This window comes from Silurus meridionalis, chromosome 13, assembly GCF_014805685.1.
Source record: "Silurus meridionalis isolate SWU-2019-XX chromosome 13, ASM1480568v1, whole genome shotgun sequence".
Taxonomy (NCBI): domain Eukaryota; kingdom Metazoa; phylum Chordata; class Actinopteri; order Siluriformes; family Siluridae; genus Silurus; species Silurus meridionalis.
This window is the reverse complement of record NC_060896.1, coordinates 17,128,521-17,144,363: the sequence shown is the minus strand read 5'-3', so window position 1 is coordinate 17,144,363 and position 15,843 is coordinate 17,128,521. Positions and strand designations below refer to the sequence as shown.

Below are 15,843 nucleotides of genomic sequence, written 5' to 3'. Positions count from 1 at the left end.
GTTATGAAAGCCCACTTATTAGCATTGCATACTTAAAATATTGTTAAGGATTCCAAGCTCTCTGCAATGTTTTAAGAAGTATAACCTGTGTAACCAGTGCAGACAAAATGTTGATCAATTTGTGTGCACCAAGATATGCTTGTAGCAACTAGTTGAGGATTCCATGCTTAGACAATATTTTATCTAGTTGGTACTCATGGTGCACTCTAGTCTCTAGTCTACTCTCTCCCCTAAGCCTTAGCTAGATCTTAAATTTTTTGGTCAAGTCCAGACCAACAAACATGGCTTCTGGCCAAGGTTTCCATTTTAACAATTTATACATTTACTTCAAATACAATAAAGACATTTGCTTGTAGCTTAGGTGGCACAACAACTCTGGTACCCTCTGCTCACACTGATTTGAATAGTCAGAAGTTGTGGCTCTCCACTAACTGGCAATCTTTCCTTGGACAGGTCATACACACTTGTCAGTATAGGATATATTTTTTAACTTTGAACTCAATTGCATATTCATCAAAACCAAGAGAAATTTTCCCAGCAATGTTGTTGTAATACTACCATCACAGAAACACTTTTGCTAGGGCTGAAATTAGCCACTACAGTTAATGATTGGTGATCTAAGTGAAGTGTTTTCCATACAAATACCGATTACTTTTTTATTTTTTATTATTGCCTTGGTTTTTGTGTCATTTTAACTTGGCATCCACTTTTGGTAATACTGAATATGTACTTGGTATGCCTTCTGAAATTTCGGCTGGAAATCACTCTCAATATTAAGTTCTGCTTTGATGTGCTTCAGTGTTCCTGTCAGGGTGCGAGCGAAACAGAAGGCGGAAGCCGGAGTACAGCTCAGTCGGGTTTTAATGACAAGTGTGAGGGGGAGAGATACACACGAGCACACACACACACACACACACACACGAGAGTCTGAGGTGTGCTTTGGGAGAAGCGTGGCTGATTAAGCCTGAAGCTCCAGAGAGAGCGGAGGCATGAGTGACAACGAGCCCCAGGTGTGTGTGGTTAAGCCTGGAGCTCCAGGGAGAGCGGAGGCATGACAGCCACAAAAGAGGGCGTGGCAGGTGGTTTCCTGACATTACCCCAAGGAGGCGGCACCTGACACCCAAAACCCACAGATGCCCGGAGGGCCAGGGCACTCGGAGGAGGACTCCGGTGTCCATCCAGGGTCGAAAGGGATCTGGTCAGAACCGTCTCGGAACCGGGAAAGGCCAGGGAGGACTCAAGCCGGAGCGACAACCCCGGTGGAGAGCCGGAACCGGAGATGCCCATCCTGAAGACACGGCTCCGGCATAGGACAGGGGCCAAGCTGTGCCTGCAGCAGAGTCCCGAGACTGAGCGACCTCCACGGCAGAGGCCTGAGACCGAGTGACGCCCTTGGCGGCGATCGGGGCCAGATTGATGCCCACTGGGGAGGTCTGGAGAGAAGCTAAGTCCGTAGCAGAGATCGGAGAACGAGTGATGCCCTCTGTGCTGGAAAAGACCGGGAGCAGAAAAACGTACCCGTTGGTATCCAGAGGCCGAGTGACGCCCACGGCAGAGATGAGGAAAGCAGTGACACCTTTGCCGGGGTTGTGAGCCGTGATGACACCTTCAGAGGAACTCAGGAGTGTTTTGTCATCCTCCGAGAGACCTGGAGGTGTTACGTCACCCGGAGAGGAAACGTGGCGTGACTTCGCCTTCAAATGGTCTAGAAGGTGTGGCTTTGCCTTTTGGGAGACTCGGGGCTGAGACGTCTTTCTCGGAGGAGCTCAGAGGCGAGACGCCGCCATCGGAGGAGCTCAGAGGCGCCGCCATCGGAGGAGCTCTTAGGCGAGACGTTGCTGACGGAGGAGCCTGGGGGCGAGATGAGGAGCTCGGGAGAGGGACATCACTATCGGAGGAGCTCGGAGGCGAGACGTCGCCATCGGAGGAGCTCGGAGGCGAGCTGGGGCTGTCAGAGAAACCGTGGGTTACCATGGCACTGTCATAGGCAGTCGGAGGCAGTACGACCTCCTTCTTGCGGCCAGGCGGCGTTGCGAAGTCCCTTTCGCAGCCAGCCAGCGGTTCAACCTCCCTTTCACGGCCAGGCGGCGGTTTGACGTCCCTTTCGTGACCAGGCGGATGCGATGCAACGGCACCCTTGGCGGGACACTGGAGCCGAGTGGAGTGCTCTGAGGAGCCCAGGAGCAGAGTGGAGCTCTCAGGGAAACTCTGGAGTGGAGCTGAGCTCACCTGGGGTCTCTGGAGTGAAACTGAGCATTCCGGGAGGTCCTGGAGAGGAACTGAGCTCTCCTTGAAGCCCTGGAGCAGAGAGGAGCTCACCGAGATGCTCTGGGACAGAGAGGAGCTCACTTGGGGGTCCTGGGGCGGAGCTGCACTCACCTGGAGGCCCTGGGGCGGATTTGTGCTCTCTTGGATGTCCTGGAGCAGGGTGAGGATCTTCTGGAGGCCCTGGGGTGGAGCGGAGCAGTCCTGGAGGGCCTGGAGCAGGGTGGAGATCTCCTGGAGGTCCTGGGGCGGAGCAGAGCCATCCTGGAGGGCCTAGGGTAGGGTTTGGAGCAGGGTGGAGATCCCCCGGAGGTCCTGGGGCAGAGCTGAGCACTTTAAGAAACTCTGGTGCGGAACGGAGCTCTCCGGGAAACACTGGAGGGGACCCGTGCTCTCGGAAGCGGGAGAGAGATGGTGGAGCTCTGCGGTGACCATCCCTAGTTCCCTGGTGAGAAGCTGGATAAACCGGGCGCACAAGCTGAAAAAAGGGAGCCGTGAATTTCATCAGACTTGCAGGGGGGCGTGGCGGGGCCACGCTTGCACGTTCCCGAGCCAGCGAGGATGAATCGGCTGTCGCTTCATTGTGGCACAGTGAACCCTCCATCCGAGGTTTGGATCGTGCCGGGACCACGATCCTATCCCTGTCTTCTTTTTCCTTTTTTTTTTTTTTCCACAAACCTCCTTTTCAGGGGGTTCGTTATTCTGTCAGGGTGCGAGAAGAAACAGAAGGCAGAAGACAGAGTACAGCTCAGTCAGGTTTTAATGACAAGTGTGAGGGGGAGAGATACACACGCGCACACACACACACACACGCACACGAGAGTCTGAGGTGTGCTTTGGGAGAAGCGTGGCTGACCCGAAATGCGCGGGGAGGAGAAGTGCAGACGGAACAGGATTGTGGAGTCCGAATGGAGCGGAATAATAGAGTCCTGTGTGAAAACTGAAACACGAAAACATAGACCGCACGTAAAGTCCAACACATACATAGAACCCACACATTCAATAACGAACAAGGGAGCCTCAGGTGTGCGTGGTTAAGCCTGGAGCTCCAGGGAGAGTGGAGGCATGAGAGCCACAAAAGGGGACGTGGCAGGTGGATCCCTGACAGTTCCAATGGCCTCTTGGAAAACCTATAAGGATTGCGCTAAAACACACTAAGGTAACCTTGTGCTCTGTGCAGGAAAATCTAGAGTTAACTTGCATGCTTCCCTTTCATGGGTTACAGTCTGAGGTCAAAATTAATTATAATAACATCAATACAAAGACTTACAAGGTGGTATCAAAGTTTCAAGACTAGCTCGGTTTACAAGAAAGTACATTTAGACACCTACAAATTATTCCCATTGCACAGCAATACAGTGCTCCCAGCGTTCCTGCCACTGGAATATGTCCTGGAACTCTTCTTTTTGAGGCCTGTCAAGCACCTTCTGTGATTCATGCTGATTCTCCACAATGGTGTCAAAACAGTGACCTTTGAGCTGGATCTTTATCTTTAGGGAGATAGCGAAGTCCACAGGAGCCAAATCTGATGACTGGGGTGAAGAACTGAGATAATGTGTATTGTGGATCTCTGACAATCATCCTGCACAAGTTGCCAAATTGTTTCAATATTTTCAGGGGTTGAGATCGTTGACTGTCTTCCTGATCTCTTGTTGTCTTCTATTGATGTTCTTCTACTTTTCAATAATGCATGCCACTAAAATCACGAACGACGTATTGCAGCATGAATGTCAAATGTCTGTCATTTCAAATGTATTTGTGGAAGATTTGCCCAATTTCACACAGAATAACACATATGCTCTTTGTTCTAACTTGCTGTCCATGATGAAATAGCAGACATGGTAACACACGTGGTCAGAATAGCACCAGTTAACACTATTAGTCTCAAAACTTTTTTATACCAACTTATGACAAAAGAAGTGGCCTGTGCAAACTATGTCACCAGAACAATAAAAGGCCATCTGTTAGATCACATCTCTGCATTTCTCTCCTACAGGAAAATTTCAGTCTGCCTCAAAACCCAAACAAAGATCAAGAATGGCACTTATAATGTGTGTAAATCTCTGTGTCATTCTTTCATTGCAGGAGTCTCGCACGAGTTAGATGTAGAGCAGTATATACAAGCATAAACAACAAAGAAAACTCTCCAGTCAATGGCCTACATGGAGTTAATTGGTGTTAAAACAAGTGTCATTTACAAACTGTGTGAATTGACCTGAAATCCAGACAGTAGTGCATAGTACTGATGTCTTTTATCATTGTTGTGAGAGACTCAGGTTGGGGCATAGTCCATGAGACCCACCAGACTATGGACTCTGGTTTGGCTTCTGAGCTGTCTTACTTATTTGTACTTTTTACTTATTTGTAAAATCCCTGGGATTAGTTCTCAAACGTTTTGTTTATGGTTCTGAATTAATATGCTTGATTTAAATATAACTAGTAAATATATCTATAAATATATGGGGTTACTACATAAATTATACCCCCATGAGAAGTTAGAAGTGGGTCCCCAAAACCTATAATTCAAGCTTTGTGATGATAGCATAATGATAACACTAGCTGCTAAAAGACAAATGGTCAATAGTAGCCATGTTTTAATAAGAATTAGTTCTTACTTAAAATCCATTTACAGATTAGCACATAAAGTATCTCACAAAAGTGAATGCACCCCTCACATTTCAGCAACCATTTTATCTCTTAAAGGAACAATTCTATATTAATTAAACTTGGATATATTTTAAAGTAGTCAATGTACAGCTTGTACAGCAGTATAGTTTTACTATCCTCTGACAATAACACAACATACAGCCATTAATGTCAAAATAGCTGGCAACAAATATAAGTACACCCTAAGTAATAACAGCTGTTTAACCATGCAAGATCACATGTTCTATTCATCATGTTAATGCTTTTGTCTGCATGACAGGATCATACATGTATGTATCTTGTATTAGAGCAGTTCAAATTTGAGGCTCTGTGTACAATTCTCTCATACAGATCACTTGATGTTCAACATGGCACCTCAGATTTGAGAATTAGAATTATTGCTCTCCACAAAGATAGCCTAGGGTATAAAAAGATCGCCCTAAAACTGAGTTAAAGTAAGTGGCCATGGTCATACAGAGGTTTTCCAAGATGTTTTACTCTAAACAGGCCTCACATGGGTCAATCAAAAAAGTTGTGTCCTCGCGCTGTGCGTCAGGTGCAGAAGCTGGCTTAAAAAAATAAAATAAAAAGAAAACAGACGAATGAGTGATGACAGCATTGCTTTAGAGGTTGCAAAAGGGGAAAATCTGCTAATCAGTGCTCAAACCATATGCCGCATTACGCTGAATGTCGCTTTGCATGGCCGCCATCCCAGAAAAAAGCTTCTTCTGCAGCTGGCTCACAAGAACGCCTGCAAACACTTTGATAAAGACAACATGAATTACTGCAATTATGTTGTGTGGTCTGATTAGACTAAGATAAACTTGTTTGGCCTAGATGGTGTCCAACATGTGTGGTGGTTAGAAGTGCCTGTTCTGGCACGGAGGTGGTGTAATGAACTTCCCCTAGATGTCCGAACAGCGTCCCAGGCCATGGGTTAAGATGTTTCTCTTCTTAAAACACTTAAACTAACACTTTCCAAGTTTGAATTTCTTTGTGGCAAATGTAAATGAGTACTAAGAAAATTGTCTTGCCTACAGTCAAGCATGGTGGTGGTAGCATCATGGTCTTAAACTGCATGAGTGCTGCTGGTACTGGGGAGCTGCGGTTCATTGAGGGTAACATGGATTCCAACATATACTGTGACATTCTGAAGCAGAACATGATGCCCACAATTCAAAAACTGGGCCAAACGTCCCCAAACACACCGCCAAGATGACAACTGCCTTGCTGAGGAAGCTGAAGATGAAGGTATTGGACTGGCCAAGTATGTCTCCAGACCTGAACCCTATTAAGCACCTGTGATGCATTCTCAAGTGGAAGGTGGAGAAGCACCATGTGTATAACATCCAGCAGCCCCTTGATGTCATGAAGAGGGTCTCAGCGTTAAACTATGCAGCTCTGGTGATTTTCATGCCCAGGAGGATTAACAAAGTGCTAGATAACAATGGTTCTCACACAAATTATTGACACTTTTGACGTACTTCGTTTTGTTGGCAGTTATTTTAACAATAATGGCTGTATGTTGAGTTATTTTTAGAGGACAGTAAACATTTACTGCTATACAAGCTGCACATTGACTACTCTATAATGTATTTAAGTTTAATTTCTTAAGAATTGTCCCTTGAGAAGACATACTAAAACGATTGCTGAAATGTGAGAGTTCTACTCACTATTGTGAGATACTGTAAGTGTGCCATCTTTGTTTTTATTTTTATTTTTTGTTTAGTTTTTTTTCACTTACACTTACATAAATGATTTACTGTTGGTAATTATATTTTGCAATATTGTTTTTTTATAGTCTTAAATATGCAGGCAGTTTCATTTCAATTTAATAAAAGATGTCTGTACTATAGACTATCATATAGAGTAAACCAATCATTCAATCAACCAGTTACATCCAGGAGTTTTTGTACATTATGTTGTGTCAGTCAAATCAACATCATTCAAAGTGCCTAATCCTATTTTGTAAGCATTACTTAAAATCTTAACTATGTATGGTCTATTCTCACCATTATGGTAAGGCTGCCATAGTCTGAACCGTGTAGCATTAGTCTGAGCTGTCGGAGGCAGTGGCAGATGCAGAAACAGAGGGTCAGTGGAGGAAGGAAAGTAGAACTCATGCATCAGTAGCCAGAAAATTCCTCCATTTACTGAATACTGTAGCAACAACGAGTGAGAATGATCTGGAATTCCTGAGTAGACACCAACATAATAAACAAACATAATACAATTAAAAAATAAGTAATATCCCATATGGCAAACATACATTTGTCTAGACATTTACCTTTTGTAATAAATTTTAATGAAAACTGGATGTACAGAGTGTTTGTGCAGTCCAGATCTTGTGAAACCAGCATGCGCAATCCTTCCTGAATACAAAGAGCGATTTTTTTTTATGCAATCACTGATTTTAAATGTGTTTGTAATCTTGTACATCCAACGAGCATTGTGGGTGTGTGAGTAGGAGTGAGTAGATAAATAACTTACCCCTTTAAATATGAGAGCGGTGCCTGATTTAAGAGGCTCTCCATTCAACATACCACGTTCTGCTCCATACATTTCAGGCCAGATTTCTGGATCCAGATTTTCGTTGAAGTCTTCCCTAAGCACAAAGGGCAGGGGAGCCATGGGCACACAGTGAACCCCACCATAACCTCTGTCACATCTGATGATCAACAAATAGACAGATAGACTGAGATACAAGCACATTCACTACTTTTGATAAAGTTCATCCCCTTGTGTGCAAATGTATGTTAGGTATATATAGTTAAAGTCAAATACATGCAGTGTCCATTGTCACAAAGGCCATGCCCTGAACACATCCAGGGACAGCCAGATGAGAGTATCACATTGTCCAGAGCCCAGCTATCAACTCCAGGAGTGAAGCGAGGTTGGATCCAGCGAAACCTTGTCCTAGGTGAACTGCATAACAAAAAACAAATGATATATATATATATATATATATATATATATATATATATATATATATATATATATATACTGCAAAAGCAAAAAATCCTAAGTTTGAAAATACAGTCTTTAACTAACTTGGATTTTACAGACATTTTTGGTACTCCTCCAAGAAAAAAAGAGAACCTTTTGTCCAGGAAAAACGTTTCTCTTTTTTCTTGTTCAATAAAAAAACAAGAGCCTAAGAAACAAAGAACCTTTTTACCTGCTATTTTGTTGCACAACATTAGAGGCAATCACTGCAAAAAAGCTCTACATAAAACTACAACAGGTATTTTGGCCTACTGTTCATAAGCCAACAGCACCAGCTGTTTCAGGTTTGAAGGTTTCCAGACTGCATGTTTCAACTCCCTTTAATGAATCTTTGATAGGATTTAGATCAGGGCTCAGAGAATAGTCCATTGTTTAATTTTAAGCTATTTTTGGGTGCTTTTGCTATAGATTTTGGAAACCCATAAGCTTTGACTGAGGCAGAGCTTTCTAATACAAGGCAGTATGGCGGGGTAAGACACTTTGACTTTGGAGTTCAGATTGTATCTCTTTGTATGATTTCCCTTGCTCTACGTCAACTATTCAGACTCTGCGTCAACTATTCAGACTTTTTTTTAATACCTAAAGCAACATTGTGGAAATTATACTTCTTAATTATATTTGCAACTGCCTGGACATAATCTTTTTTACTTTTAACATGCATATCAATTTTTTCTGATAATTTCTGATTTTCTTGGAAGAGTACCAATGTGTTTGTGTCTGTATGTTACTTTTATCCAGAAAAAGCATCAAAAATACATGTATAGAATACATATTTTGACAAGTTTTAAGGTGAATATTGCATACTTGGCTGCAGTGGGTAGATAAACAGTGACCCTCCTCCATTGGGAATACTGGGGAGTACTAAAGATGGAGCTCTGCATATATCTGGCACATCCAATAGCAGGCGGTATACACTCAGGTGTAACCAATGTCCAGTGGTGTCCACAATCAGTGGAGAACTCCAAGTGGACACCGTGGGTTGGTGTCACAGCTTTATTGCATCCTATGCTCAGATCAAACTGCAGAAATGAAGACGCTGACACCTCAAAGTCCCAACTCTCAGCATAACGGAGATTCACTGTTAGGAGGCACACAGCAAAACTTAGCATAACTTGCATACTTTACCAACTCTTGTTAAGGCAAATTTAGCACCCACTCTTGACACACACAAACACTGGCTTAAAAAATAAGTATAGGATTGTCATAAAAATAGAAGGCACAATGAAACAGGAAGCATATGCACGTTTGGCAAAATTTTAATAGATGGTGAAAAAAATAAAACACAACAAATAAATTTTAAAAAATTTAAACAGTGAACACCATAAAACACAAACATAAGCAAAATGACAGATAGCATATGTTTCAGCAGACCCAAAAGCAGGCCCTCATTCAGGTGCATGCAGAGCAGGAACAGCAGTTCCAGGAGCTGGTCCATACCGAGGCAGCCCCCACTGCCGCTGCAATCGAAGTCCCAGCACCCATGGCTCCTGTCCCGCTTAACAATTTGTGGAAAATGGCTGGCTTCGAAGTGAGCACTCTGTCTTTTGCCGCTCCTGTCCAGAGAGGCCCAGCTCACAGCCCAGCAACTCCTGGCCATTATTCATGCTGGAATACAATGACCTGAAGTGGGTGATTATACAGTCAAGAGCATTTCCTGAAGTGCCAACAAGATCTTAGACTTCATGGTATGGAGCAGTTTGTCACGTGGATTCTGGTGAGGATGAAAACATAGCATCGAGGTAGTGGTAAGTCCCCACCTTAACTATCCACTAATTCTGGGAATGAATTTACCCGCCTTTCCGCATCTATTAGGAAGATTGTGTGTGGATGGGCAAATATAAGGCAAAGAGGTGTAGGATGTGAGCTATGTTGACTGGGGAGTGATGCCCCAGCTGTCAACGTCAGCTCTGCATCCGACAGACATGGTTAAAGAGGAGGGTTCTGCCCTCCACTCTCTCCAGGGAATTTCCCCTTAGGATTTCTCACTGGAGCAGACACAATACGACACACAGCTGAAAATGCCCTACCTAATGTTAAATGTCCCTGATAAAAGTGGGCTACAAACACAATTTAAATATTTTTGAAAAGAAGACACTTTGAGCTTTACTGTCAAGGTTCATAATTTGATATTGCTCAAAAAGTTGTTATAGATGATGAAGTACCTTGAATATAAATTCCTGCATTAAAGATTTATATATATATATATATATATATATATATATATATATATATATATATATATATATATATATATATATGAAATCAGTCCCGAAGCAATCCAGAAAAGCCACGTTTCATTAGTTTATATTTGAAGATGAAGTTATGAAGATATCATAAAAAATGAGATTCTTACAAACATTTATCTGATACAATGTCTGGTTCACCCCTCCCCGCCCCACCCAGCCCAAATTTTTGGGCTCACAGCTAAAATGACCTACAATGAGGAAAATAAGTATTTGAACACCCTGCTATTTTGCAAGTTCTCCCACTTAGAAATCATGGAGGGGTCTGAAATTGTCATCGTAGGTGCATGTCCACTGTGAGAGACAATCTAAAAAAAAATAATCCAGAAATCACAATATATGATTTTTAAACTATTTATTTGTATGATACAGCTGCAAATAAGTACTCGATCTCACGGCATACAACCTCCTTGTGGAGGGAGCTCTGGATTGTAGAATGGTCTCTACCACCTCGTTGGGAGACCACAACCTCAGAACTGTGCCCCCTCAGGGGCCACAGCCACAGCCTCCACAGCTCTGGTCGACAAACCATCAACAGCCTTGCCACTGCGGGGATACCAGTAGGAGATGGACTCCGTCCGGGTGAACTCTCTTCAGAACTCCTGGAAATAGCACGATGGGTCGGAAGGCGCAGCCTCGGCTTTACCTTTGCTATGGTGTCCAGCCCCATAGGGGGTTGGAGGATATAGGGAGAACCATAGACGACAGTGTGACTTAACTCGAGACACGAACAGGTCTACTCCGGCTTTGCCAAACCTCTCCCAGATCTGCTCCATTCCTCGGGTCTGGACCCCTGCCTTTACACAGTGTCTGCTGCTTCATTCAACCGGCCTGTGATGTAAGCTGCTCTCCAGGAGAGGAGCTTCCCCTTGGCCCACAGGAGGATCTGGCTGATAGTCAAGACCACTGAGGTGTTGTGCAAGTGGATCAACACATGATGGCCTCTGAGGTCCGGGAGGAAACGTTTCAGAGCCAGAAACACAGCCTGCATCTCTAGGTAATTGATGTGCCATAGTAAAACATAGTGGAAAGCAATGAGGGAGGGAGCTGGAGCTGGCCATGGCCTAAAACACATTTTGTGGCATGGTTAATGAGCTAGGTCCCTGAGGAAGCCAGAGAGAAATGGGCACAGGGGAAAGCAGTGATACATGCCGTCCGGTCACCCCCCAGAAGGTCTTGTCAGGACCTCTTGGTCAATTTTTGTTGTGGTTGGGCCTGTGTAAGCGGTGTGGGAGATACCACTGGAACACTGCCGATTGTTTCTTTGCTTCCTGAAACCTTTTGACTACCGAGCTATCGCAGTCACCGAAAAGGCCTGAGGGCGAGAGTGGGGCATGCAGCAGCCCAGCCTTGTTCCTGACAGAAATTTTGGACAGTCTCTTTTGTGGCTCACCAGGGCAGGTCCGCTGTATGGCGGCACTTTTGCATCTGGCCGCTCATGATGTCTCCCACATCCAGCTCCCGCAGCAGTCGGCTTGGTATGCCTCTAACAACGCCATTGTGTGCAGACATCCAGCGGCCTGACCTGCCGAGGCATAAGACTTACCCACCAACGCTGACGTAGTATGCATAGGCTTGGTGGGTAGTGTCGGAGTCTTAAGGAAGGATGCCACACCTGGGGAGAGATAGCCTGCTAGCGTCTCTTCAACCTGTAGCATGACTCGATAGCCGTTATCCCTAAGCCCCATGATGTCAGAGTACACCACAGTTTTGGGGCTAAAGGGGCAGGCCAAAAAAGGGCCATGCCCAGGACCTGCACACCCTTCCAGCCAACATGTCCCTGTGGGCCCCACATGGGTTTTATCTGGGTTATATGGGCATCATGTGGGCATGGGGTCAGAGTGGGTATTTTGATGGGCTGAATGTGGGCCCCAGTTAGGCTGCCCATTTTCTTTATTTGGGGGCCCTGTATGGGCCACATTTGGGCTATATTTATCTATATTACTCAAAAGAAATCTATCATTCAATTATTCAATTGATGATAAATTCAATTGATATGTTGTTTGCGTGTTTTATAACATCAACAGATTAAAAAAAAAAAAATATATATATATATATATATATATATATATATATATATATATATATATATATATATATATATATATATATTAACAATAACATGATATGATCTTAAAAAAATAAAAAATAAAAAATAAAAATCGCTTGTGCAGCTCACAGAGTCTCTCATTGGCTCCTGTGTCTCCCGCCTTCTGATTCTGAAGAAATGGTCATCACTCACTACACTGGAGCACCTGACCTGACCTGGATAACATGACATCTCTGTCACGTTAAGAAATTATCTTTTGTTTTAAATTAATTACAATGTGATTTAGGTGAAATAGGTAGAGGTGATAAAAAAAGTTCATATTTATATCATTTCCAAACATTACAAAAAATATGATACGTTATGATTACGTTAAAGATAAGGTAAAATTGCGCCGTTCAGAAAGTCAGTCAGGCCAAAGGTCCAAAGTGAACCAGTACGAATTAAGTCCCCACTAATTATTCTAAACATTAATCACAACAAAGCCTGAAATTCACCATATTGATGCATTTAACTTTTTTATGGTATTGTGTAATTTTAACATCATTTACTCAGATCAGTTAACATTTTCTTTTTTAGTTCTGATAGTCTTATGCTCATGTAACTTGCATGCTTTATACATACAAATAATAGGTTATGCACTGGTTGATGCAGTAGCATGCTCTACTTTATATTAATTTTTTTTGCTTTACAGGTAGCCTGAAGCAGAACCCCTGGTAAATGTTTCACAAATGCACGCGACAGAGAAGGGAACCATGCTTTGAGAGCCCAGCAGGACCATGATTGCAGGGCTGTACAGCCGGAAGTGTAAGTCATATAACCTTATAGCTAGGGCTGCACAATTAATAATATTTTATCCCAATCACTGTTTTTGCCGTCGAGCGTCCGACACGCACATAGGGCATATCCACTCGTAGGGGATCCGGAGCCGGTCGCAACTATATGGCCCAAAAAGTCTGGCTCCGCTCGGAATTCCGCGTCAAACAGGCCTCCATAGACAATGAATAGGGAATCCGACTCGCCACAGATCGGCCGGCGTTCGCCCGACACGCTCGTACGACATACCCTCATCCTCCCGGACGAGATGATAGCACAAGTACACCCCCCGTTCGTCGAATTACCCCAGCCACGACAAGCAGGGGGGCAAATAATCTCTCCCAATAATCTCTCCCAATCTTTCCCAAAACACATAGGACATCCCAAAACACATAGGAATCACTTACATTGACACACATACAGTGAATGAGCCAGACCAAAGCACAAAAACCCCAGGCATGCCATACATCAATCTAACCAGCCCGGTGGGGGGAAGTGCATTATGGGAGATGCTAGAACCCCATAATCAATGAGGGGGGGGCAATAAGCGGTGGGGTAAAAAATTCACGAAGGGGACGTGTGACATATCAACGGACTCAGCCCAGCATAGAGAGTTGCATTGTGGGTCATATAGTGACCTCACCTGACTTCACATCAAGCCACGCCCACACCATTAGCTCGAATGGGGACTAAAACAAACGCGCTCAGACACCGGCGTGCGATATGTCAAAACGCTCGGCACGGTGAGGGGAGTTGAGCCCCGGGTGAATTTTCCCATTCACATTACGTCATAGGCCACGTCCACCGCACAAACCCAGTAGCTTCCCGCGACGCTCAACCCCTGGCAAGTTGGGGCAAGAGGGCAAAAACCCTCAAAATTTCTAGATTACAAGAGATCAATTCATTTGTGGACCTTTTTCAGGCCCCCTGTTTAACCGACACGCAAACACGGCATATCCCCTTGTCCGAGCTGCCCTCCCAGACGTCCCAATATTTTTTTCGAACATTTTGATCTGGGGGGCCAGTAGCTAGGGGGGAATAAGTGCCCCATAGAAAATGAATGGGGAATTAAAATATTGAGCCACGGCTCGGCCCTCGATCGTCCGACACGCGCGTACAGCATATCCCCTCGTAGGGAATCCGGAGCTGGTCGCAACTATATTGCCTGGGAATTCCAGATCTGCTCGGAATTCCGTGAATTGCGCGTCAAACGGGCCCCCATAGACAATGAATGGGGAATCCGACCCGCCACAGATCATCCGGCGTTCGCCCGACACGCTCGTACGACATATCATCTCGTCCAGGAGGATGAGCAGATCACACCCGTACACCCCCCGTTCGTCGAATTACCCCGGGCACATAGAAATGAATGGGAAAACACATAGGATTCACTTACATTGAGACACATACAGTGAATGAGCCAGGCAAGCACAAAGACCCCAGGTACGCCCACACCATTAGCTCGAATGGGGCACGAAACAAACGCGTCGGACACGGTGGGGGGAGTTGAGGCACGGGTGAATTTTCCCAGTCACATTACGTCATAGGCCACACGGACCCATTAGATTCCCGCGTCGCTCAACCCGCTCCGACCCTGACGTGTCACACATCAATCTGCTCGAAACGGTCCTGGGAATCTCCGGCTGAGTGCTGTTTCCACGCCGCGTTTCGGCACGTTACGTCATGTGGGCGGGAACACGTGCAAAACCACAACCCATACAACTCGGCCGACAGGGGCGTGTGACACATCTAATCACTCTGCACGGCAAAGGGAGTATTGCGCCACATATAATGATTACGTCGCGTGACGTCACTAGCCCCGCCCCTTCACATAACAGCCCAAACAAGCGTGCAAGGTATCGAAACGCTCGTCTCTCCGAGCAAAACACCTCTGATCGGCACTAAGAACGATACAGCCGGGGCATGGCGCTTTGCACCCGGCAAGCACTACTCACATTTTCTTCAGGAAATGTCCCGTTCTAGTTTTTGTTGCACTCTTTATTTTTAATACATACTGTACTGTTTTATTGTTACACATTTCTCTTTTTAATGCTGTCCTTGCTAATGTGTATTTCAAATAAACCACAAAGGAAATGCATTCCTTCTTGTAGTACTGTACTTCTCACTCAGATCCTGGCTCAGTGATCCACAGCTCATTATGTAATCCGCAGCTCATTATGCGACCCATTGTCTACGAAGCTGTCAGTCACAGCATGTCGACGCCTCTTCGCATATGCCCTTTCAAAGTAAAAAGTGTCTTTTAAATTTTATATCAAAGTATTGTTTAATGTGAATGAGCAGGCAGGATGATTTTCACATGATTAAAAAAAAAACCCTACATTAGAAGATCTGTTCTCAAAAAGTCTTGGGAAAACATGTTTACTATAGGTTTTGTGGCCTTATTTCAGTGAGTTTTTTTTTTTGCTTTTTCAAAAACCACGCATAAACCTTATTTTGTCAAAAATACAAACACACACACATACGTTGTTTACATATTATGGTAGCCCAGTTTGTGCTGAATACAGTGTAATAACTCTTTTGTCAATAATATATTTTAAAAGCAACTAAAAAGAACCAAATGTAAGAGCATGTCAAAATCTCTCAAGGGGCCAAAAACACCCTCAGACTCCAGTGGGGTTAATCACCGGCAGCTGTTCCTCATCTCGGTTCCCCTTCATAAGCTTTCGTTACGGCCTCATTTGCTGTCGGACCTCCCAGATGGAGATTGTGACCTACCGGATTCTAGACCATCAGTATTCTGCTGGTTCCTGCTCTCTGTTCTGATCATACGGATCATATTCACTGTGCGGATTATACCCG

At 44.5% G+C, this 15,843-nt stretch overlaps 1 protein-coding gene across 9 annotated transcripts in view; it reads right to left on the bottom strand.

Moving 5' to 3' along the window:
• The window catches only part of reln (reelin), a 515,746-nt gene that overhangs the window by 103,589 nt on the left and 396,314 nt on the right, over positions 1-15,843 (bottom strand). For all 9 annotated transcript variants that reach the window (XM_046864386.1, XM_046864387.1, XM_046864388.1 and 6 more), the window contains 5 exons: positions 8,722-8,995; positions 7,696-7,836; positions 7,402-7,579; positions 7,199-7,283; positions 6,924-7,106 (listed from right to left, as the gene is read on the bottom strand). In XM_046864386.1, coding sequence (XP_046720342.1) covers positions 6,924-7,106; positions 7,199-7,283; positions 7,402-7,579; positions 7,696-7,836; positions 8,722-8,995 — 861 coding nt within the window. The remainder of the gene's footprint in view (positions 1-6,923; positions 7,107-7,198; positions 7,284-7,401; positions 7,580-7,695; positions 7,837-8,721; positions 8,996-15,843) is intronic.